At 45.9% G+C, this 25,289-nt stretch overlaps 1 protein-coding gene across 2 annotated transcripts in view; it reads left to right on the plus strand.

Annotated features, from left to right (window-relative positions):
* Positions 1-25,289, plus strand: part of MINDY3 (MINDY lysine 48 deubiquitinase 3) — a 74,419-nt gene that overhangs the window by 38,495 nt on the left and 10,635 nt on the right. For both annotated transcript variants that reach the window (XM_054390158.1, XM_054390159.1), the window contains exons 11-13: positions 2,415-2,487; positions 4,054-4,126; positions 7,835-7,922. In XM_054390158.1, coding sequence (XP_054246133.1) covers positions 2,415-2,487; positions 4,054-4,126; positions 7,835-7,922 — 234 coding nt within the window. The remainder of the gene's footprint in view (positions 1-2,414; positions 2,488-4,053; positions 4,127-7,834; positions 7,923-25,289) is intronic.

The raw sequence follows: 25,289 nt of genomic DNA on the forward strand, positions 1-25,289 counted from the left end.
CCATTGCCCCTGGTCCTGTCCCTGCAGGCCTTTGCAAACAGTCCCTCTGCAGCCTTCTTGTAGCCCCTTCAGGTACTGGCAGGTTGCTACTAGATCTCCTTGGAGCCTTCTCCATGATTCACACCCCCAGCTCCCTCAGCCTGTCCTCATAGCAGAGGTACAACCCCCTGAGCATTTTCATGGCCTCCTCTGGACCCTCTCCATCAGGTCCATGTCCTTCCTGTGTTGAGGGCTCCAGAGCTGGACACAGCACTGCAGGTGAGGTCTCCCCAGAGCAGAGCAAAGTTGCAGAATCACCTCTCTGGATCTGCTTTGGATGCAGCCCAGTCTACCATTAGCCTTCTGTGCTGCAAGCTCACACTGCCTGCTCCTGTCCAGCTTCTCCGCCACCAGCACCTCCAGGCCCTTTTCCTCAGGGCTGCTTTCTATCACTTCTCTCGCAGCCTGTATTGACTTACAATTGAAAATCTGTTATTCACTCTGTGACCAAATGGCAGCTCCACAATTGGTGTGTGAGCTGATGGTGTGTCCATGGTGTCTGTGGGCTGGGAAGATGAATCTGCATGAGTGGCTGTTAGTCTGTTTGAAATAGAGGTGCTAGATTCCTCAGATTCATTTTCTTCCTTTTCTTTTTTTTTTTTTTGTCCTGAGGTCATAAGTGTATTACAGAGGTTATAAAAGAGAGAATTTTAAATATAGCCATTTTGAATATAGCAATATAGCCTATTAAAAATATTTAAAGCAAAAATGTTCTTGGGCTAAACACCAAGGAAATTATTTGGTGCCCATTCTATGTCTCTCTGCTTTTCCTCCCCTAAATTCCTGAAGACCAGAGGTTCTTTCTGAGCCAGGACCCCATGTGGCCTTGGGAAGTGAAAAATAAAGTTTTTTTTTTTCACTCTACATTCAGTCTCCTTTATTCTGGAAGGCATCCAGAGAAGGGCCACGAGGATGAGCAGAGGGCTGGAGCTGCTGTGCTCTGGAGACAGACTGAGAGAGTTGGGGTTGTGCAGTCTGGAGAGGAGAAGGCTCCCAGGAGGCCTTCTTTTGGCCTTCCAGGATCTGAAGGGGGCTACAAGAAAGCTGGGGAGGGACTTTTGAGGGTGTCAGGTAGGGATAGGACTGGGGGGAATGGAACAAAAGTAGAAGTGGGGAGATTCAGATTGGATATGAGGAAGAAATTCTTCCCCATGAGGGTGGTGAGACACTGGCACAGGTTGCCCAGGGAGGTGGTGGAAGGCTCATCCCTGGAGGTTTTTGCAGCCAGGCTGGATGTGGCTGTGAGCAACCTGATCCAGTGTGAGGTGTCCCTGACCATGGCAGGGGGGTTGGAACTCAATGGTCCTTGAGGTCTCTTCCAACCCTGATGATTCTGTGATCTCCAGAGGTCCCTTCCAGTCTCTCCCATTCTGTGGTTCTGTGATTGTGTCACATCTGTTTATCTATTTGAATAATATTTCCTTTGGTTTCTAACCTCAAATTCACCTCACTGCAGTATTTAAGTGCATTTTTTTCCCCAGTGTTGGTTGGGTTTCCATGAAGAAGGATATGAAACACATCAGTCTATTTTCAAATGTTTATTTGCATTACAGGCAGTCCAGTGTCAGCTGCTAGGTTAGGGAATCTTTCTAGGCAAATGCTTTTCTTATATGTGCTTTAAAAGTAACTGTGTGGTCCAGAGGGTGCCAAAGGCTGTCAGGCCTGGATAAGGTAAAGAGACTTTGGTATGGAAATACTGAGGCAGTGTGGCCATGGCACTTGGGGACATGGTGTAATGGCCATGATGGTCCTAGGCTGAAGGTTGGACTCGATGGCCTTCGAGGTCTTTTCCAACTGAAACAATTCTCTGATCCTACTGAAAACAAAAGTTCAGTGCCTGCCTGTGCACAGGCAGGGAAAGGAAGGTACTTGGTGTGGTAGGAGCTGGGCTGGACTGTGAAATGCACCTGCAAGGAGAAACACAGGGCAGGGTTTGTGTTAGTGAAAGGAGTCACTGAGTCATAGCATGGTCTGGGTTGGAAGGGATCTCCAAAGGTCATCTGGTCCAACCCCCTCTGCTGTGAGCAGGGACATCCTCTGCTAGATCAGGTTGCCCAGAGCCCCCCTCAGGTATTGGAAGGTTGCTATTAGGTCTTCCTCTAGTCTCCCCTTTAGTATTCTTCTTTGTACCTTGTGCCACAGCATCCCTGTGGAAAGGTTTACATAAAGTTTGTCTAGAAGCTGTGAAGTCACCCTTAACGTGGTGCTTGATCGTTTGACATCACTGCTACCAAGTTACCTTGATTTTTCTTCTGTTGCATTGAAATTTTCATGAATTTAAGGTCCAACCCTGCATAGCATAGCTGAGTACTTCCTTAGTGACCTGTATCTGAATTAAGAATATTCTGAAAGTTGTCTCCTCTTCTCCCTCTAAGGACATGGCTCTTGTTGCTCCCGAAGCGCCTTCAGAACAAGCCAGGAGGGTCTTCCAGACATATGACCCTGAGGGTAAGGGCTCTGCTTCTGACTGACATTAGAGCTTTTTACACTGAAATGTACTCAGTAGAGACAAAGTCCAAATAGTCATCAATACTGTGTTGGGGATCTCTTCAAAAAATAGAACCTTTCTAAAGGTCCATTCTTTTCCAAAGGTCCTCCTTGCAAATCTGAGTCACAGAACGTTAGGGGCTGGAAGAGACCTCAAAAGTTCATCCAGTCCAACCCCCTGCCAGAGCAGGGTCACCTGCGGCAGGTCACACAGGAACACATCCAGGCAGGTTTTGAATATCTCCAGAGAGGGGGACTCCACAACCCCCCTGGGCAGCCTGTTCCAGCATTCTGTCACCCTCACTGTGAAAACATTTTTCCTCCTGTTTCCATGGAACTTCCTATGCCTCAACTTCCACCATTGCCCTTTGTGCTGTCCTTGGACATCCCTGAGCAGAGCCTGGCTCCAGCCCTGCACAGCTTTATCTTCAGCACCTCTGCTCCAAGCCCCAGCTCCCTCAGCCTGGCCTCACAGGAGATGTTCCACTGCCTGCAGCATCTTTGTGGCTCTGTGCTGGACTCTCTCAAGCAGTTCCATGAGGTCCTTCTTGACCTGAGGTGCCCAGAACTGGACACAATATTCCAGATGTGGCCTCAGCAGGGCAGAGCAGAGGGGCAGGAGAACCTCTCTGACCTACTCCCCACAGCCCTTCTAATGCACCCCAGGATGCTCTTGGCCTTCTTGGCCACAAGGGCATATTGCTGGCTCATGGTCAACCAGGACCCTCAGGTCCTTTTCTCTTTCACTGCTCTCCAACAGCTCAGTACCCAACATTTCCTGATCCATGGGGTTGTTCTTTCCCAAATACTGCACTTCTGCATTTCAAACCCATTTCAGGTTCCATGCCCCAGTGTATTGTACTGTTCAGACCTAAGTGGATTTTTAAGAGAGGAATGAAATATTTAGCACTTAAGAAACAGTCAGTGCAGTAGTGAACCCACAAGTGAGATGAAGAAATGTTCTGTAGTAAGGGCAGCTGAGTAAAGCACTGTGCAAGGTTGAAGTAAAGTTCTTAGTGTCAGTTTTTAGCCTTGTAGTGTTCTTTGTGATTAATCTAAAGCTTCAGCATAATTTGAGTTCTCTTCCATTATATTTTCATCAACCACTGTGATTGCATTCTGTATGGATTCTGTTCGTGAACGAATGTGACAATGCACAGCAAATTCTGCTGTCTTTTGGAAAACAGATGTCCAACATTGAAGTCCAAAGTTAACTGATTAAAAGGGATAAAACCATGCAGCTGTTATCCCAAGGTGTCCAGTGGAGATGGAGACTGCTGCAAAGAGGTTTATCATTCACAGCCTGAGACACTGAACACCTGCAAGGTGTTCAGGTTCAGCTTCTTAGGCTGTGAATGATAAACCTCCAGTTTCTGTCTTGCACTCCTCATTTCCTTTCAAAGTGAAAGGGAAGTGTTTGAAATCTATGTTCCTTCCTTGTGGTTGGTTGTACTTTGGGGTAAAATTTCTACTTCTGGGAAGCATTTTGATTTCTTTCCTTAATGAGAAGCTTCACTTCTTCTTCAGATAATGGTTTTATACCTGACACTCTGCTAGAAGATGTAATGAAGGCTCTGGACCTCGTTTCAGATCCTGAATAGTAAGTATAATAAAATGTTAATTAACCACATATTGATTATCATTTAGGGGGTTACCTGGTTGATTTGATGTTTGTTTGGGTTTTTCCCTGCTTACATCCTGGGGCACAGAATGTTGTTTTCACAGAATCAGAGAATGTTAGGGGTTGGAAGAGACCTTGAAAGCTCATCCAGTCCAACCCCTCTGCCAGAGCAGCGTAACCCAGGGCAGGTCACTCAAGAACTCATCCAGGAGGGTTTTGAATATCTCCAGAGAGGGAGACTCCACAACCCCCCTGGGCAGCCTGTTCCAGGGCTCTCTCACCCTCACAGGGAAAAAAGTTTTCCCCCTGTTTCCATGGAACTTCTATGCCTCGACTTCTATGCCTCAACTTCCACCAGTGCCCCTTGTGCTGGCATTGGGCATCACCCAGCAGAGCCTGGCTCCAGCCTCTGGGCACTCACCCTGAATGAGGTCACCTCTCAGGCTCCTCCTCTCCAAGCTCCAGAGCCCTCAGCTCCCTCAGGCTTTCCTCATGAGGAAGATGTTCCACTGCCTGCAGCATCTTTGTGGCTCTGTGCTGGACTCTCTCAAGCAGTTCCCTGAGGTCCTTCTTGAGCTGAAGGGCCCAGAACTGGACACAATATTCCAGATGTGGCCTCACCAAGGCAGAGTAGAAGGGCAGGAGAACCTCCCTGACCTACTCCCCACAGCCCTTCTAATGCACCCCAGGATGCCCTTGGCCTTCGTGGCCACAAGGGCACATTGCTGGCTCATAGTCAACCTCCCATCCACCAGGACCCCCAGGTCCTTTTCCCCTTCACTGCTCTCCAGCAGGTCAGTCCCCAACCTATCCTGGTCCTTGGGGTTGTTCTTTCCCAGATGCCAGACTCTCCCCCTGCCCTTGTTGGATTTCCTTCCATTTCTCCCTGCCCAGCTCTCAGCCTCTCTAAGTCTGACTGAATGGCAGCACAGCCCTCCTGTGTGACCACTCCTCCCAGTCTGGTGTCATCAGCAAACTTGCTGGCAATGCCCTCAGTGCCCTCATCCAGGTCGTTGATGAATAGTTTGAATGATGCTGGTCCCAGTACTGACCCCTGAGGGGCTCCACTAGAGCTGTTTAAGTCAGCTTTACATTAAAAGGAAGAAATTCAGGTTAAAATATCTCTAGCTTGGCTAGTGGTAAGTAGAAGCCCACCCTCTCAGGCATCTCCAAAAGAGGGTAAACAGATGGGCTGGTTTATAGGGGTCTGAACTGGTTGTTCCTGTGGAATGGCAGTGGAGAGTGCAAGTTTGCTGCTGATCTGAGAACCGATTGATGCCATTTGCTGTCCTTCCAAATGCAACTGAGTTTCCTGAGCTCTCTGTGTGGAGAACATGAGTCAAAACTGGAATCAAAAGACAAACAGGAATCTAAACCCAAAGGAAACACAAGACAAAAAAAAGGCACCATTCATATTATGTCAGTAAGTGGTGAGATCTGCAGAAGGCTGAGCTTTTAAAGGGAGGGAATGAAAAAAGCATTTGTTTAATACATCTGAGAAGCTTTGCCTTGGCCATTTTGTTCTGCCACCTCAATGAGTCTGCAGAAAGCCTCTTTCTGCATTCAGCAATCTTCCCACTTGGGAATGTTTTTGGCAGTGCCTTGGCCTGGTTTACTCTGCGTAGCACATCAAGTGTGCACTGCTGAAGGGACAGGCAGGCAGCAGCCCTGCCTTGTTGCAAAGCCATGATCCAACCATGGAATATTCAGTCAACCAGCTGCTCTTACGTAAAAGTATTGGTTACTGTTACTGTGCTGAGGACTTGCACAGTACCTGACCTGGTTCTAGATGTGCTGTGCATATAATCATAGAATCACAGAATTGTCAGGGTTGGAAGGGACCTCAAGGCTCATCCAGGTCCAAACCCCTGCCATGGGCAGGGACACCTCACACTACATCAGGTTGCTCACAGCCACATCCAGCCTGGCCTTAAAAACCTCCAGGGATGAGGCTTCCACCACCTCCCTGGGCAACCTGTGCCAGTGTCTCACCAGCCTCACGGGGAACAACTTCTTCCTAACATCCAATCTGAATCTCCCCACTTCTAATTTGCTCCATTCCCATTGTAATTGAATTCTCAAAATTATCTTCATTCCAAGTAGCCATGGTTCTGTTTACACACACAATGTTTTTACAGCTCTCTTAAGAGCATTTCATGAATCTGAGCAGGTTTTAGTCAGCTACTGAAATATGCTGAATTTAGTATTTTGAGAGCAGTAAGAATGAGCAGTAGGAGGATTCAAGTCCAGGGTCTTGCAAATTCTCAGTTGTAGTTTCACTGGAGCACATTCAGTTGTATGAACTTTAAAATTCCTTTCCCAAGGGCCTTAACAGAGCTGCTCCCTTGAGAATTACAGAGAGAAGCCAAATAATTTACTGCTTTGGTAGGACCATGAAAGTAAGCTACTTAAACATGAAGACACAGAAGTGGTAGCCAAAAGGATAAAATGCTTCCAGGCAACAATAATCGAAAATACCTTAGAAAGGCAGCTTCTGCCCCCAGCCCCTAGCAGGAGGCCTAGGTGCATACAGGTAAGCAAGTCAGCTGGGAGAAGCTGAGACTCTGTCTAATGTCCATGTGAAAAATAGAGGGAAGAATCTCCACTTACGGAAGTGTTAGCTCTGAGAAGTGATTCACCATGTGGAAAAGTATTCCCAGCCAGACAGCACAGCACACTGAATCTTTTGTAGGCACTAGGGAATACTCACAGAACACATCTGGTTGGAAGAGATCTCCAAGCTCATCCAGTCCAACCCTCAACCCAGCACTGCAGGCTCAGCACCAAACCATGTCCCTAAGCAGCAGCTCCACACACTGCTGAAATCCCTCCAGGGATGCTGACTCCAGCACTGCCCTGGGCAGAACAGTCCAATGGCTGAGAACCCTTGCAGGGAAGAAAGATTTCCTGAGATGCAGCCTGAACCTCCCCTGGCACACCTTGGAACCATTTCCTCTGCTCCTGTGTCTTGGCAGCAAGGAGCAAAGGCTGCCCCCTGCTCACTGCAACCTCCCCTCAGGGAGCTGTAGAGAGCAATGAGGTCTCCGTCAGCCTCCTCTTCTCCAGCCTCAACACCCCCAGCTCCCTCAGCCCTTCCTCATAGGCCATGTAATAGGGAAATGCAACTCAGTGTTCAGTTGTATTTAGTAGCAGTTAAACGTTCTGTTGCCATCTGCCTATCCAGCTCAAGTTTAAGCTGTAATGACCTGGAATTCTATTCATGCAGCAAGGCTTTCAGAGCAGGATTGTTAATATTTCTGTTCTTCACTGGGTTTGGCTGCTTTCATAGCAAACACACCATGTGAATGATAAATGTGTCTTCATTTTATTGCAGTCAAATTAGAAACTCTTGGTGGCTTTGCAAACCTCTTTTTAGCAGCAGGTTAGTTGGCAGTGACAGACCTGTGCATAAATGAGTTCAAGAATGCTCGCAAGACAGCAAAAGGCCTTAGGGGCACTCACCTTGGGTTTAGTTTCCATAGGTTTCAGAATTATCACTTAGTTGAAAAGAACAGATGAGTTTTGTTTAACACCAGCCATGTTTGGGCACCATGCATGGATATAGAAGAGCAGCATTGCCAGACTTGGCAGGCAGTGCTGTGGATACACAACAGAACTGCAATATGCAAGGACAAAAATATCTTACTGGTGCTTCTATAGTAAATGTTTGTTGTTTTTTTGTCATAGTGTAAACCTCATGAAGACCAAATTAGACCCAGAAGGCCTGGGCATCATATTGCTGGGTCCCTTTCTGCAGGAATTTTTCCCTGAGCAGGTAATCATCAGTGTAACTGTGGTTGTAGAGCTCTGACAAGGTAATCATCAGTGCAACTATGGTTGCAGATACATGAGCAGGTAATCATCAGTGTAACTTTGGTTGTAGAGCTCTGAGCAGGTAATCATCAGTGCAACTGTGGTTGCAGAGCTCTGAGCAGGTAATCATCAGTGTAACTGTGGTTGTAGAGCTCTGAGCAGGTAATCATCAGTGCACCTGTGGTTGTAGAGCTCTGAGCAGGTAATCATCAGTGTAACTGTGGTTGTAGACCTCTGAGCACGTAATCATCAGTGCAACTGTGGTAGTAGAGCTCTGAGCAGGTAATCATCAGTGCAACTGTGGTTGCAGAGCTCTGAGCAGGTAATCATCAGTGTAACTGTGGTTGTAGAGATCTCAGCATGTAATCATCAGTGCAACTGTGGTTGTAGAGCTCTGAGCAGGTAATCATAAGTGTAACTGTGTTTCTAGATTTCTGAGCAGGTAATCATCAGTGTAACAGTTGCTGTATAACTCTGAGCAGGTAATCATCAGTGTAACAGTTGCTGTATAACTCTGAGCAGGTAATCATCAGTGTAACAGTTGCTGTATAACTCTGAGCAGGTAATCATCAGTGTAAATGTTGTTGCAGAGCTCTGAGCAGGTAATCATCGGTGTAACTGTGGTTGCAGAGCTCTGTGCAGCTCATCATCAGTGTCACTGTGGTTGTAGAGCTCTGAGAAGGTAATCATAAGTGTAACTGTGGTTGTAGATTTCTGAGCAGATAATCATCAGTGTAACAGTGGTTCAGAGCTCTGAGTAGGAAACATCACTGTACCTGTGGTTGTAGAGCTCTGAGCAGGTAATCATCAGAGTAACTGTGTTTGCAGAGCTCTGGGCAGGTAATCATCAGTATAACTGTTGCTGTAGAGCTCTGAGCAGATAATCATCACTGTAACTGTGGTTGTAGAGCTCTGAGCAGGTAATCATCAGTGTAACTGTGGCTGGAGAGCTTTGAGCAGGTAATCGTCAGTGTAACTGTGGTTGCAGAGCTCTGAGCAGGTAATCATCAGTATAACTGTGGGTGCACAGCTCTGAGTAGGTAATCATCAGTGTAACTGTGGTTGCAGAGCTCTGAGCAGGTAATGATCAGTGTAATTCTGGCTGCAGAGGTCTGAGCACGTAATCATAAGTGTAACTGTGGTTATAGATCTCTCTCTGAGGAGGTAATCATCAGTGTAACTGTGGTTGCAGAGCTCTGAGCAGGTAATCATCAGTGTAACTGTGGTTGCAGAGCTCTGAGTAGGTAATCATCAGAGTAACGGTGGTTGCAGAGCTCAGAGCAGGTAATCATCAGTGTAACTGGTTGTAGAGCTGTGAGCAGGTAATCATCAGTGTAACTGGCTGTAGAGCTCTGATCAGGTAATCATCAGTGTAACTGAGATTGTAGAGCTCTGTGTTGGTAATTATCAGTATAACTGTTGCTGTAGAGCTCTGAGGAGATAATCATCATGGTAACTGTGGTTGTAGAGCTCTGAGGAGATAATCATCAGTGTAACTGTTGCTGTAGAGCTCTCAGCAGGTAATCATAAGTGTAACTGTGGTTGTAGATTTCTGAGCAGGTAATCATCAGTGTAACAGTTGCTGTAAAACTCTGAGCAGGTAATCATCAGTGTAACTGTGGTTGCAGAGCTCTGAGCAGGTAATCATCAGTGTAACTGTGGTTGTAGAGCTCTGAGCAGGTAATCATCAGTGTAACTGTGGTTGTAGAGCTCTGTGCTTGTAATTATCAGTGTAACTGTTCCTGTAGAGCTCTGAGAAGGTAATCATCAGTGTAACTGTGGTTGCAGAGCTCTGAGCAGGTAATCATCAGTGTAACTGTGGTTGCAGAGCTGTGAGAAGGTAATCATGATTGTAACTGTGGTTGTAGAGCTCTAAGCAGGTAATCATCAGTGTAACTGTTGCTGTAGAGCTCTGAGGAGGTAATCATCAGTGTAACTGTGGTTGCAGAGCTGTGGGCAGGTAATCAGTGTAACTGTGGTTGCACAGCTCTGAGCAGGTAATCATCAGTGTAACTGTGGTTCTAGAGCTCTGAGCTGGTAATCATCAGTGTAACTGTGGTTGCAGAACTGTGAGCAGGTAATCATCAGTGTAACTGTGGTTGTAGAGCTCTGAGCAGGTAATCATCAGTGTAACTGTGGTTGTAGAGCTCTGAGAAGGTAATCATGAGTTCAACTCTGGTTAAACACCTCTGAGCAGGTAATCATCAGTGTAACTGTGGTTCTAGAACTCTGAGCAGGTAATCATGAGTGTAACTGTGGGTGTAGAGCTCGGAGCAGGTAATCATCAGTGTAAATGTGGTTATAGAGCTGTGACCAGGTAATAGTCAGTATAACTGTGGTTGCAGATCTCTGAGCAGGTAATCATCAGTGTAACTCTGCCTGTAGTGTCCGAGCAGGTAATCATCAGTGTAACTGTGGTTCTAGAACTCTTAGCAGGTAATCATCAGTGTAACTGTGGTTGTAGAACTTGGAGCAGGTAATCATCAGTGTAACTGTGGTTGTAGAGTTCTGAGCAGGTAATCATCAGTGTAACTGTGGCTGCAGAGCTCTGAGCAGGTAATCATCAGTATAACTGTGGTTGCAGAGCTCTGAGCAGGTAACCATCAGTGTAACTGTGGCTGTAGAGCTGTGTGCAGGTAATCATCAGTGTAACTGTGCTCCAGAGCTCTGAGCAGGTAATCATCAGTGTAACTGTGGTTGTACAGCTCTGAGCAGTTAATCAGCACTGAAACTGTGGTTCAAGAGCTGTGAGTAGGGAAACATCACTTTACCTGTGGTTGTAGAGCTCTGAGCAGGTAATCATCAGAGTAACTGTGTTTGCAGAGCTCTGGGCAGGTAATCATCAGTATAACTGTTGCTGTAGAGCTCTGAGCAGATAATCATCACTGTAACTGTGGCTGGAGAGCTTTGAGCAGGTAATCATCAGTGTAACTGTGGTTGCAGAGCTCTGAGCAGGTAATCATCAGTATAACTGTGGCTGCAGAGCTCTGAGCAGGTAATCATCAGTATAACTGTGGCTGCACAGTTCTGAGTAGGTAATCATCAGTGTAACTGTGGTTGCAGAGCTCTGAGCAGGTAATGATCAGTGTAATTCTGGCTGCAGAGGTCTGAGCACGTAATCATAAGTGTAACTGTGGTTATAGATCTCTCTCTGAGGAGGTAATCATCAGTGTAACTGTGGTTGCAGAGCTCTGAGCAGGTAATCATCAGTGTAACTGTGGTTGCAGAGCTCTGAGTAGGTAATCATCAGAGTAACGGTGGTTGCAGAGCTCAGAGCAGGTAATCATCAGTGTAACTGGTTGTAGAGCTGTGAGCAGGTAATCATCAGTGTAACTGGCTGTAGAGCTCTGATCAGGTAATCATCAGTGTAACTGAGATTGTAGAGCTCTGTGTTGGTAATTATCAGTGTAACTGTTGCTGTAGAGCTCTGAGCAGATAATCATCATTTGAACTGTGGTTGTAGAGCTCTGAGAATGTAATCATCAGTGTAACTGTTGCTATAGAGCTCTGAGCGGGTAATCATAAGTGTAACTGTGGTTGCAGAGCTCTGAGCAGGTAATCATCAGTGTAACTGTTGCTATAGAGCTCTGAGCGGGTAATCATAAGTGTAACTGTGGTTGCAGAGCTCTGAGCAGGTAATCATCAGTGTAACTGTGATTGCAAAGCTCTGAGCAGGTAAACATCAGTGTAACTGTGGTTGTAGAGCTCTGAGAATTTAATCATTAGTGTAACTCTTGCTATAGAGCTCTGAGAAGGTAATCATAAGTGTACCTGTGTTTGTAGATTTCTGAGCAGGTAATCATCAGTGTAACTGTGGTTGCAGAGCTGTGAGAAGGTAATCATGATTGTAACTGTGGTTGTAGAGCTCTAAGCAGGTAATCATCAGTGTAACTGTTGCTGTAGAGCTCTGAGGAGGTAATCATCAGTGTAACTGTGGTTGCAGAGCTGTGGGCAGGTAATCAGTGTAACTGTGGTTGCACAGCTCTGAGCAGGTAATCATCAGTGTAACTGTGGTTCTAGAGCTCTGAGCTGGTAATCATCAGTGTAACTGTGGTTGCAGAACTGTGAGCAGGTAATCATCAGTGTAACTGTGGTTGTAGAGCTCTGAGCAGGTAATCATCAGTGTAACTGTGGTTGTAGAGCTCTGAGAAGGTAATCATGAGTTCAACTCTGGTTAAACACCTCTGAGCAGGTAATCATCAGTGTAACTGTGGTTCTAGAACTCTGAGCAGGTAATCATGAGTGTAACTGTGGGTGTAGAGCTCGGAGCAGGTAATCATCAGTGTAAATGTGGTTATAGAGCTGTGACCAGGTAATTGTCAGTATAACTGTGGTTGCAGATCTCTGAGCAGGTAATCATCAGTGTAACTCTGCCTGTAGTGTCCGAGCAGGTAATCATCAGTGTAACTGTGGTTCTAGAACTCTTAGCAGGTAATCATCAGTGTAACTGTGGTTGTAGAACTTGGAGCAGGTAATCATCAGTGTAACTGTGGTTGTAGAGTTCTGAGCAGGTAATCATCAGTGTAACTGTGGCTGCAGAGCTCTGAGCAGGTAATCATCAGTATAACTGTGGTTGCAGAGCTCTGAGCAGGTAACCATCAGTGTAACTGTGGCTGTAGAGCTGTGTGCAGGTAATCATCAGTGTAACTGTGCTCCAGAGCTCTGAGCAGGTAATCATCAGTGTAACTGTGGTTGTACAGCTCTGAGCAGTTAATCAGCACTGAAACTGTGGTTCAAGAGCTGTGAGTAGGGAAACATCACTTTACTGTGGTTGTAGAGATCTCAGCAGGTAATCATCAGTGTAACTGTGGCTGTCGAGCTCTAAACAGGTAATCATCAGTGTAACTGTGGTTGCAGATCTCTGAGCAGGTAATCATCAGTGTAACTCTGGCTACAGAGCTCTGAGCGTGTAATCATCACTGTAACTGTGGTTGCAGAGCTCTAATCAGGTAATCATCATTGTAACTGGGGCTGCAGAGCTCTGAGCAGGTAATCATCAGTGTAACTGTGGTTGCAGAGCTCTGAGCAGGTAATGATCAGTGTAACTCTGGCTACAGAGGTCTGAGCAAGTAATCATCAGTGTAACTGTGGTTATAGAGCTCTGAGCAGGTAATCATCAGTGTAACTGTGGTTGCAGAGCTCTGAGCAGGTAATCATCAGTGTAACTGTGGTTGCAGAGCTCTGAGCAGGTAATCATCACTGTAACTGTGGTGTAGAGCTCTGAGAATGTAATCATCAGTGTAACTCTTGCTATAGAGCTCTGAGCAGGTAATCATAAGTGTAACTGTGTTTGTAGATTTCTGAGCAGGTAATCATCAGTGTAACTGTTGCTGTAGAGCTCTGAGCAGGTAATCATCAGTGTAACTGTGGCTGTAGAGCTGTAAGCTGGTAATCATCAGTGTAACTGTGGTTGCAGAGCTCTGAGCAGGTAATCATCAGTGTAACTGTGGCTGTAGAGCTCTGAGCAGGTAATCATCAGTGTAACTGTGGTTGCAGAGCTCTGAGAAGGTAATCATCAGTGTAATTGTGGCTCTAGAGCTCTGACAGGTAATCATCAGTGTAACTGTGGTTGCAGAGCTCTGAGCAGGCAATCATCAGTGTAAGTCTGGCTGTAGAGCTCTGAGCAGGTAATCATCAGTGTAACTTTGGTTGTAGAGGTCTGAGCAAGTAATCATCAGTGTAACTGTGGTTGTAGAGCTATAAGCAGGTATTCGTCAGTGTAATTGTGTTTGCAGATCTCTGAGCAGGTAATCATCAGTGTAACTGTGGTTGCAGAGCTCTGAGCAGGTAATCATCAGTGTAACTGTGGTTGCAGAGCTCTGAGCAGGTAATCATCAGTGTAACTGTGGTTGTAGAGCTCTGAGCAGGTAATCATCAGTGTAACTGTGGTTGCAGAGCTCTGAGCAGGTAATCATCAGTGTAACTGTGGTTGCAGAGCTCTGAGCAGGTAATCATCAGTGTAACTGTGGTTGCAGAGCTCTGAGCAGGTAATCATCAGTGTAATTGTCATTGCAGAGCCCTGAGCAGGTAATCATCAGTGTAATTGTCATTGCAGACCTCTGAGCAGGTAATCATAAGTGTAACAGTTGCTGTAGACCTCTGAGCAGGTAATCATTAGTGTAACTGTGGCTTTAGAGCAGTGAGCAGGTATTCATCAGTGTAACTGTGGCTACAGAGCTCTGAGGAGATAATCTTAAGTGTAACTGTGGTTGCAGAGCTCTGAGCAGGTAAACAGTGTAACTGTTGTTGTAGACCTCTGAGCAGGTAATCATCACTGTAACTGTGGTTGTAGAGCTCTCAGCAGGTAATACTTAGTATAACTGTTGTTTTAGAGCAGTGAGCAGGTATTCATCAGTGTAACTGTGTCTGCAGAGCTCTGTGCAGGTAATCATCAGTGAAACTGTGGCTGAAGAGCTCTGAGCAGGTAATCATCAGTGTAACTGTGGCTGCAGATCTCTGAGCAGGTAATCATCAGTGTAACTGTGGTTGCACATCTCTGAGAAGGTAATCATCAGTGTAACTGTGGTTATAGAGCTCTGAGAACGTCATCATCGTGCAACTCTGGTTGCAGAGATCGGAGCAGGTAATCATCAGTGTAACTGTGGTTGCAGAGCTCTGCGCAGGTAATCATCATTATAACTGTGGCTGTAGAGCTCTGAGCAGGTAATCATCAGTGTAACTGTGGTTGCAGATCTCTAAACAGGTAATCATCAGTGTAACTTTCGTTGCAGATCCCTGAGCAGGTAATCATCAGTGTAACTGTGGTTGTAGAGGTCTGAGCAGGTATTCATCAGTGTAAGTGTGGTTGCAGAGCTGTGCGCAGGTAATCATCAGTGTAACTGTGGTTCTGGAGCTCTGAGCAGGTAATCATCACAATAACTCTGGCTGCAGACCTCTGAGCACGTAATCATCAGTATAACTGTGGTTGTAGAGCTCTGAGCAGGTAATCATCAGTGCAACTGTGGTTGCAGAGCTCTGAGCAGGTAATCATCAGTGTAACTTTCGTTGCAGATCCCTGAGCAGGTAATCATCAGTGTAACTGTGGTTGTAGAGCTCTGAGCAGGTATTCATCAGTATAACTGTGGTTGCAGAGCTGTTCGCAGGTAATCATCGGTGTAACTGTGCTTGTAGAGCTCTGAGCAGGTAATCATCAGTGTAACTGTGGTTGCAGAGCCCTGAGCAGGTAATCATCAGTATAACTTTTCCTGCAGAGCTTTGAGCAGGAAATCATCAGTGAAACTGTGGCTGGAGAGCTCTGAGCAGGTAATTATCAGTGTAACTGTGCTTGCAGAGGTATGAGCAGGTAATCAGCAGTGTAACTGAGGTTGTAGAGCTATAAGCAGGTATTCGTCAGTGTAATTGTGTTTGCAGATCTCTGAGCAGGTAATCATCAGTGTAACTGTGGTTGCAGAGCTCTGAGCAGGTAATCATCAGTGTAACTGTGGTTGCAGAGCTCTGAGCAGGTAATTATCAGTGTAACTGTGGTTGCAGAGCTCTGAGCAGGTAATCATCAGTGTAACTGTGGTTGTAGAGCTATAAGCAGGTATTCGTCAGTGTAATTGTGTTTGCAGATCTCTGAGCAGGTAATCATCAGTGTAACTGTGGTTGCAGAGCTCTGAGCAGGTAATCATCAGTGTAACTGTGGTTGCAGAGCTCTGAGCAGGTAATTATCAGTGTAACTGTGGTTGCAGAGCTCTGAGCAGGTAATCGTCAGTGTAACTGTGGTTGCAGAGCTCTGAGCAGGTAATCGTCAGTGTAACTGTGGTTGCAGAGCTCTGAGCAGGTAATCATCAGTGTAACTGTGGTTGCAGAGCTCTGAGCAGGTAATCATCAGTGTAATTGTCATTGCAGACCTCTGAGCAGGTAATCATAAGTGTAACAGTTGCTGTAGAACTCTGAGCAGGTAATCATTAGTGTAACTGTGGCTTTAGAGCAGTGAGCAGGTATTCATCAGTGTAACTGTGGGTACAGAGCTCTGAGGAGATAATCTTAAGTGTAACTGTGGTTGCAGAGCTCTGAGCAGGTAAACAGTGTAACTGTTGTTGTAGACCTCTGAGCAGGTAATCATCACTGTAACTGTGGTTGTAGAGCTCTCTAGCAGGTAATCCTTAGTATAACTGTTGTTTTAGAGCAGTGAGCAGGTATTCATCAGTGTAACTGTGGCTGCAGATCTCTGAGCAGGTAATCATCAGTGTAACTGTGCTTGCAGAGCTCTGTGCAGGTAATCATCAGTGTAACTGCGGTTGCACAACTCTGAGAAGGTAATCATCAGTGTAACTGTGCTTATAGAGCTCTAAGAAGGTCATCATCGTGCAACTCTGGTTGCAGAGATCTGAGCAGGTAATCATCAGTGTAACTGTGGTTGCAGAGCTCTGAGCAGGTAATCATCATTATAACTGTGGCTGTAGAGCTCTGAGCAGGTAATCATCATTATAACTGTGGCTGTAGAGCTCTGAGCAGGTAATCATCAGTGTAACTGTGGCTGCAGACGTCTGAGCAGGTAATCATCAGTGTACCTGTGGTTATAGAGCTCTGAGCAGGTGATAATCAGTGTAACTGTGGTTGCAGAGCTCTGAGCAGGTGATCATCAGTGTAATTGTGGTTGCAGAGCTCTGACCAGGTAATCATCAGTGTAACTGTCGTTGCAGAGCCCTGAGCAGGTAATCATCAGTGTAACTGTTGCTGCAGACCTCTGAGCAGGTAATCATCAGTGTAACTGTGGTTATAGAGCTCTAAGCAGGTAATCATCACTGTAACTGTGCTTGCTGAGCTCTGATCAGGTAATCCTCAGTGTAACTCTGGTTGTAGAGATCTGAGCAGGTAATCATCAGTGTAACTGTGGTTGTAGAGCTGTGAGCAGGTAATCATCAGTGTAACTGTGGTTACAGAGCTCTGACAGGTAATCATCAGTGTAACTGTGGTTGTAGTGCTCTGGGGAGGGAATCATCAGTGTAACTATGGCTGTAGATCTCTAAGCAGGTAAACATCAGTGTAACTCTGGTTGCAGAGCTCTGAGCAGGTAATCATCAGTGTAACTGTGGCTCTAGAGCTCTAAGCAGGCAATCATCACTGTAACTGTGGTTGCTGAGCTCTGATCAGGTAATCCTCAGTGTAACTCTGGTTGTAGAGATCTGAGCAGGTAATCATCAGTGTAACTGTGGTTGCAGAGCTCTGAGCAGGTAATCCTCAGTGTAAGTGTGGTTGTAGAGATCTGAGCAGGTAATCATCAGTGTAACTGTGGTTGCAGAGCTCTGAGCAGGTATTTATCAGTGTAACTGTCGTTGCAGAGCGATGAGCAGGTACTCATCAGTGTAACTTTTGCTGCTGAGCTTTGACCAGGTAATCATCAGTGTAACTGTGGTTGCACAGCTCTCAGCAGGTAATCATCAGTGTAACTCTGGCTGCAGAAGTGAGAGCAGGTAATCATCAGTGTAACTGTGGTTGCAGATCTGTGCACAGGTAACCATCAGTGTAACTGCGGTTGTAGAGCTCTGAGCAGGTAATCATCAGTGTAACTCTGGCTACAGATCTCTGAGCAAGTAATCATCAGTGTAGCTGTGGTTGCAGAGCTCTGAGCAGGTAATCATCAGTGTAACTGTGGTTGCAGATCTCTGAGCAGGTAATCATCAGTGTAGCTGTGGTTGCAGAGCTCTGAGCAAGTAATCATCAGTGTAACTGTGTTTACAGAGCTCTGAGCAGGTAACCATCAGTGTAACTGTGGTTGCAGAGCTCTGAGCAGGTAATCATCAGTGTAACTGTGGTTGCAGAGCTCTGAGCAGGTAATCATCAGTGTAACTTTTGCTGCAGAGCTCTGAGCAGGTAATCATAAGTGTAACAGTTGGTGTAGAACTCTAAGGAGTTAATCATTAGTGTAACTGTGGCTTTAGAGCAGTGAGCAGGTATTCATCAGTGTAACTGTGGCTGCAGAGCTCTGAGGAGATAATCTTAAGTGTAACTGTGGTTGCAGAGCTCTGAGCAGGTAAACAGTGTAACTGTTGTTGTAGACCTCTGAGCAGGTAATCATCACTGTAACTGTGGTTGTAGAGCTCTGAGCAGGTAATCCTTAGTATAACTGCGGCTTTAGAGCAGTGAGCAGGTATTCATCAGTGTAACTCTGGCTGCAGATCTCTGAGCAGGTAATCATCAGTGAAACTGTGGCTGAAGAGCTCTGAGCAGGTAATCATCAGTGTAACTGTGGTTGCAGAGCTCTGAGCAGGTAATCATCAGTGTAACTGTGGTTGCAGAGCTCTGAGCAGGTAATCATCAGTGTAACTGTGGTTGCAGAGCTCTGAGAAGGTAATCAGTGTAACTGTGGTTATAGAGCTCTGAGAAGGTAATCATCAGTGCAACTCTGGTTGCAGAGATCTGACCAGGTAATCATCAGTGTAACTGTGGTTGCAGAGCTCTGAGCAGGTAATCATCATTATACCTGTGGCTGTATAGCTCTGAGCAGGTAATCATCAGTGTAACTCTCGTTGCAGAGCTCTGAGCAGGTAATGATCAGTGTAACTCTGGCTGCAGAGGTCTGAGCAGGTAATCATCAGTGTAATTGATGGTTGCAGAGCTCTGAGAAGGTAATCATCAGTGTAACTGTGGTTGCAGAGCTCTGAGCAGGTAATCATCAGTGTTACTTTTCCTGTAGAGATTTGAGCAGTTAATTATCAGTGTAACTCTGGTTGCAGAGCTCTAAGCAGGTAATCATCCGTGTAACTGGTTGTAGGGCTTTGAGCAGGTAATCATCAGTGTAACTGTGGTTGCAGAGCTCTGAGCAGGTAATCATCAGTGTAAGTGTGGTTGCAGAGCTCTGAGCAGGTAATCATCAGTGTAAGTGTGGTTGCAGAGCTCTGAGCAGGTAATCATCAGTGTAACTGTGGTTGCACAACTCTGAGAAGGTAATCATCAGTGTAACTGTGGTTGCTGAGCTCTGAGCAGGTAATCATCAGTGCAACTGTGGTTGTAGAGCTCTGAGCAGGTAATCATCAGTGTTACTTTTCCTGTAGAGATTTGAGCAGTTAATTATCAGTGTAACTCTGGTTGCAGAGCTCTAAGCAGGTAATAATCCGTGTAACTGGTTGTAGGGCTTTGAGCAGGTAATCAGCAGTGTAACTGTGGTTGCAGAGCTCTGAGAAGGTAATCATCAGTGTAACTGTGGTTGCAGAGCTCTGAGAAGGTAATCATCAGTGTAACTGTGGTTGCAGAGCTCTGAGCAGGTAATCATCAGTGCAACTGTGGTTGTAGAGGTCTGAGCAGGTAATCATCAGTGTTACTTTTCCTGTAGAGATTTGAGCAGTTAATTATCAGTGTAACTCTGGTTGCAGAGCTCTAAGCAGGTAATCATCCGTGTAACTGGTTGTAGGGCTTTGAGCAGGTAATCATCAGTGTAAGTGTGGTTTCAGAGCTCTGAGCAGGTAATCATCAGTGTAAGTGTGGTTGCAGAGCTCTGAGCAGGTAATCATCAGTGTAACTGTGGTTGCACAACTCTGAGAAGGTAATCATCAGTGTAACTGTGGTTGCTGAGCTCTGAGCAGGTAATCATCAGTGCAACTCTGGTTGCAGAGTTCTGAGCAGGTAATCATTAGTGTAGCTGTGGTTGCAGAGCTCTGAGCAGGTAATCATCAGTGTAACTGTGGTTGCAGAGCTGTGTGCAGGTAATCATCAGTGTAACTTTTGCTGTAGAGCTTTGAGCAAGTAATCATCAGTGTAAATGTGAATGCAGAGCTCTAAGCAGGTAATCATCAGTGTAACTGTGGTTGCAGAGCTCTGAGCAGGTAATCATCAGTGTAACTGTGGTTGCAGAGCTCTGAGCAGGTAATCATCAGTGTAACTGTCGTTGTAGTGCTCTGGGGAGGGAATCATCAGTGAAACTTTTGCTGCAGAGCTCTGAGCAGGTAATCATCAGTGTATGTCTAGTTGTAGAGATCTCATCAGGTAATCATCAGTGTAACTGTGGTTGCAGAGCTCTGAGCAGGTAATCATCAGTGTAACTCTGGTTGCAGAGCTCTGAGCAGGTAATCATCACTGTAACTGTGGTTGCAGAGCTCTGAGCAGGTAATCATCGGTATAACTGTGGCTGCACTTCCCTGAGCAGGTAATCATCAGTGTAACTGTGGTTGCAGAGCTCTGAGAAGGTAATCATCAGTGTAACTCTGGCTCTAGAGCTGTGACAGGTAATCATCTGTGTAACTGTGGTTGTAGAGATCTGAGCAGGTAATCATCTGTGTAACTGTGTTTGCAGAGCTCTGAGCAGGTAACCATGAGTGTAACTGTGGTTGCAGAGCTCTGAGCAGGTAATCATCAGTGTAACTTTTGCTGCAGAGCTCTGAGCAGGTAATCATAAGTGTAACAGTTGGTGTAGAACTCTAAGGCGTTAATCATTAGTGTAACTGTGGCTTTAGAGCAGTGAGCAGGTATTCATCAGTGTAACTGTGGCTGCAGAGCTCTGAGGAGATAATCTTAAGTGTAACTGTGGTTGCAGAGCTCTGAGCAAGTAAACAGTGTAACTGTTGTTGTAGACCTCTGAGCAGGTAATCATCACTGTAACTGTGGTTGTAGAGCTCTGAGCAGGTAATCCTTAGTATAACTGCGGCTTTAGAGCAGTGAGCAGGTATTCATCAGTGTAACTCTGGCTGCAGATCTCTGAGCAGGTAATCATCAGTGAAACTGTGGCTGAAGAGCTCTGAGCAGGTAATCATCTGTGTAACTGTGGTTGCAGAGCTCTGAGCAGGTAATCATCAGTGTAACTGTGGTTGCAGAGCTCTGAGCAGGTAATCATCAGTGTAACTCTGGCTGCAGAGGTCTGAGCAGGTAATCATCAGTGTAACTGTGGTTGCTGAGCTCTAATCAGGTAATCATCAGTGTAACTGTGGTTGCTGAGCTCTGATCAGGTAATCCTCAGTGTAACTCTGGTTGTAGAGATCTGAGCAGGTAATCATCAGTGTAACTGTGGTTGTAGAGCTGTGAGCAGGTAATCATCAGTGTAACTGTGGTTGTAGAGCTGTGAGCAGGTAATCATCAGTGTAACTGTGGTTACAGAGCTCTGACAGGTAATCATCAGTGTAACTGTGGTTGTAGTGCTCTGGGGAGGGAATCATCAGTGTAACTATGGCTGTAGATCTCTAAGCAGGTAAACATCAGTGTAACTCTGGTTGCAGAGCTCTGAGCTGGTAATCATCAGTGTAACTGTGGCCCTAGAGCTCTAAGCAGGTAATCATCACTGTAACTGCGGTTGCTGAGCTCTGATCAGGTAATCCTCAGTGTAACTCTGGTTGTAGAGATCTGAGCAGGTAATCATCAGTGTAACTGTGGTTGCAGAGCTCTGAGCAGGTAATCCTCAGTGTAACTCTGGTTGTAGAGATCTGAGCAGGTAATCATCAGTGTAACTGTGGTTGCAGAGCTCTGAGCAGGTAATCCTCAGTGTAACTCTGGTTGTAGAGATCTGAGCAGGTAATCATCAGTGTAACTGTGGTTGCAGAGCTCTCAGCAGGTAATCATCAGTGTAACTCTGGCTGCAGAGGTGAGAGCAGGTAATCATCAGTGTAACTGTGGTTGGAGATCTGTGCGCAGGTAACCATCAGTGTAACTGCGGTTGTAGAGCTCTGAGCAGGTAATCATCAGTGTAACTCTGGCTACAGATCTCTGAGCAAGTAATCATCAGTGTAGCTGTGGTTGCAGAGCTCTGAGCAGGTAATCATCAGTGTAACTGTGGTTGCAGATCTCTGAGCAGGTAATCATCAGTGTAGCTGTGGTTGCAGTGCTCTGAGCAAGTAATCATCAGTGTAACTGTGGTTACAGAGCTCTGAGCAGCTAATCATCAGTGTAACTCAGATTGTAGTGCCCTGAGCAGGTAATCATCAGTGTAACTGTGATTGCAGAGCTCTGAGCAGGTAAACATCAGTGTGACTTTTGCTGCAGAGCTCTGAGCAGGTAATCATCAGTGTAACTGTGGTTGTAGATTTCTGAGCAGGTAATCATCAGTGTAACAGTTTCTGTAAAACTCTGAGGAGGTAATCATTAGTGTAACTGTGGCTTTAGAGCAGTGAGCAGGTGTTCATTACTGTAACTGTGGCTGCAGAGCTCTGAGCAGGTATTCATCAGTGTAACTGTGGTTGCAGAGCTCTGAGCAGGTAAACAGTGTAACTGTTGTTGTAGACCTCTGAGGAGGTAATCATCACTGCAACTGTGGTTGTAGAGCTCTCAGCAGGTAATCCTTAGTATAACTGTTGTTTTAGAGCAGTGAGCAGGTATTCATCAGTGTAACTGTGGCTGCAGATCTCTTGAGCAGGTAATCATCAGTGTAACTGTGGTTGCAGAGCTTTGAGCAGGTAATCATCAGTGTAACTGTGGTTGCAGAGCTCTGAGCAGGTAATCATCAGTGTAACTGTGGTTGTAGAGCAGTGAGCAGGTAATCATCAGTGTAACTTTTGCTGGAGAGCTTTGACCAGGTAATCATCAGTGTAACTGTGGTTACAGAGCTCTGAGCAGGTAATTAGAGGTGTAACTCTGGCTGCAGAGCTCTGAGCAGGTAATCATCAGTGTAACTGTGGTTGCAGAGCTCTGAGCAGGTAATCATCAGTGTAACTGTGGTTGCAGAGCTCTGAGCAGGTAATCATCAGTGTACCTGTCGTTGCAGAGCCCTGAGCAGGTAATCATCAGTGTAACTGTTGCTGCAGACCTCTGAGCAGGTAATCATCAGTGTATGTCTGCTTGTAGAGATCTCAGCAGGTAATCATCAGTGTAACTGTGCCTGTCGGCTCTAAGCAGGTAATCATCAGTGTAACTGTGGTTGCAGAGCTCTGAAGAGGTAATCATCAGTGTAACTGTGGTTGCAGAGCCCTGAGCAGGTAATCATCAGTGTAACTATGTGTGTAGAGCTCTAAGCAGGTAAACATCAGTGTAACTCTGGTTGCAGAGCTCTGAGCAGGTAATCATCAGTGTAACTGTGGCTCTAGAGCTCTAAGCAGGTAATCATCACTGTAACTGTGGTTGCAGAGCTCTGATCAGGTAATCATCAGTATAACTGTGGCTGCACATCTCTGAGCAGGTAATCCTCAGAGTGTAACTCTGGTTGTAGAGATCTGAGCAGGTAATCATCAGTGTAACTCTGGTTGTAGAGATCTGAGCAGGTAATCATCAGTGTAACTGTGGTTGCAGTGCTCTGAGCAGGTAATCCTCAGTGTAACTCTGGTTGTAGAGATCTGAGCAGGTAATCATCAGTGTAACTGTGGTTGCAGAGCTCTCAGCAGGTAATCATCAGTGTAACTCTGGCTGCAGAGGTGAGAGCAGGTAATCATCAGTGTAACTGTGGTTGGAGATCTGTGCGCAGGTAACCATCAGTGTAACTGCGGTTGTAGAGCTCTGAGCAGGTAATCATCAGTGTAACTCTGGCTACAGATCTCTGAGCAAGTAATCATCAGTGTAGCTGTGGTTGCAGAGCTCTGAGCAGGTAATCATCAGTGTAACTGTGGTTGCAGATCTCTGAGCAGGTAATCATCAGTGTAGCTGTGGTTGCAGTGCTCTGAGCAAGTAATCATCAGTGTAACTGTGGTTACAGAGCTCTGAGCAGCTAATCATCAGTGTAACTGTGGTTGCAGAGCTCTGAGCAGGTAATCATCAGTGTAACTGTGATTGCAGAGCTCTGAGCAGGTAATCATCAGTGTAATTTTCGTTGCAGAGCCCTGAGCAGGTAATCATCAGTGTAACTTTTGCTGCAGACCTCTGAGGAGGTAATCATTAGTGTAACAGTTGCTGTAGAACTCTGAGGAGGTAATCATTAGTGTAACTGTGGCTTTAGAGCAGTGAGCAGGTATTCATCAGTGTAACTGTGGCTGCAGAGCTCTGAGGAGATCATCTTAAGTGTAAGTGTGGTTGCAGAGCTCTGAGCAGGTAAACAGTGTAACTGTTGTTGTAGACCTCTGAGGAGGTAATCATCACTGCAACTGTGGTTGTAGAGCTCTCAGCAGGTAATCCTTAGTATAACTGTTGTTTTAGAGCAGTGAGCAGGTATTCATCAGTGTAACTGTGGTTGCAGAGCTCTGAGCAGGTAATCATCAGTGTAACTGTGGTTGCAGAGCTCTGAGCAGGTAATCATCAGTGTAACTGTGGTTGTAGAGCTCTGAGCAGGTAATCATCAGTGTAACTGTGGTTGCAGAGCTCTGAGCAGGTAATGATCAGTGTAACTGTGGTTACAGAGCTCTGAGCAGGTAATTAGCAGTGTAACTCTGGCTGCAGAGCTCTGAGCAGGTAATCATCAGTGTAACTGTGGTTGCAGAGCTCTGAGCAGGTAATCATCAGTGTAACTGTGGCTGCAGAGCTCTGAGCAGGTAATCATCAGTGTACCTGTCGTTGCAGAGCCATGAGCAGGTAATCATCAGTGTAACTGTTGCTGCAGACCTCTGAGCAGGTAATCATCAGTGTAACTGTGTTTATAGAGCTCTAAGCAGGTAATCATCAGTGTAACTGTGGTTGTAGAGCTGTAAGCAGGTAATCATCAGTGTAACTGTGGTTGCAGAGCTCTGACAGGTAATCATCAGTGTAACTGTGGTTGTAGTGCTCTGGGGAGGGAATCATCAGTGTAACTATGTGTGTAGAGCTCTAAGCAGGTAAACATCAGTGTAACTCTGGTTGCAGAGCTCTGAGCAGGTAATCATCAGTGTAACTGTGGCTCTAGAGCTCTAAGCAGGTAATCATCACTGTAACTGTGGTTGCAGAGCTCTGATCAGGTAATCATCAGTATAACTGTGGCTGCACATCTCTGAGCAGGTAATCCTCAGAGTGTAACTCTGGTTGTAGAGATCTGAGCAGGTAATCATCAGTGTAACTGTGGTTGCAGAGCTCTGAGCAGGTATTCATCAGTGTAACTGTCGTTGCAGAGCTCTGAGCAGGTAATCATCAGTGTAACTCTGGCTGCAGAGGTGAGAGCAGGTAATCATCAGTGTAGCTGTGGTTACAGAGCTGTGCGCAGGTAATCATCACTGTAACTGTGGTTGTAGAGCTCTGAGCAGGTAATCATCAGTGTAACTGTGGTTGCAGATCTCTGAGTGGGTAATCATCAGTGTAACTGTGGTTGCAGGGCTCTGAGCAGGTAATCATCAGTGTAACTGTGGTTATAGAGCTCTGAGAAGGTAATCATCAGTGTCACTCTGGCTCTAGGGCTCTGACAGGTGATCATCAGTGTAACTCTGGTTGTAGAGATCTGAGCAGGTAATCATTAGTGTAACTGTGGTTGCAGAGCTCTGAGCCGGTATTCATCAGTGTAACTGTGGTTGTAGAGCTGTGCGCAGGTAACCATCAGTGTAACTGTGGTTGCAGAGCTCTGAGAAGGTAATCATCA

Source organism: Indicator indicator, chromosome 20, assembly GCF_027791375.1.
Source record: "Indicator indicator isolate 239-I01 chromosome 20, UM_Iind_1.1, whole genome shotgun sequence".
NCBI lineage: Eukaryota > Metazoa > Chordata > Aves > Piciformes > Indicatoridae > Indicator > Indicator indicator.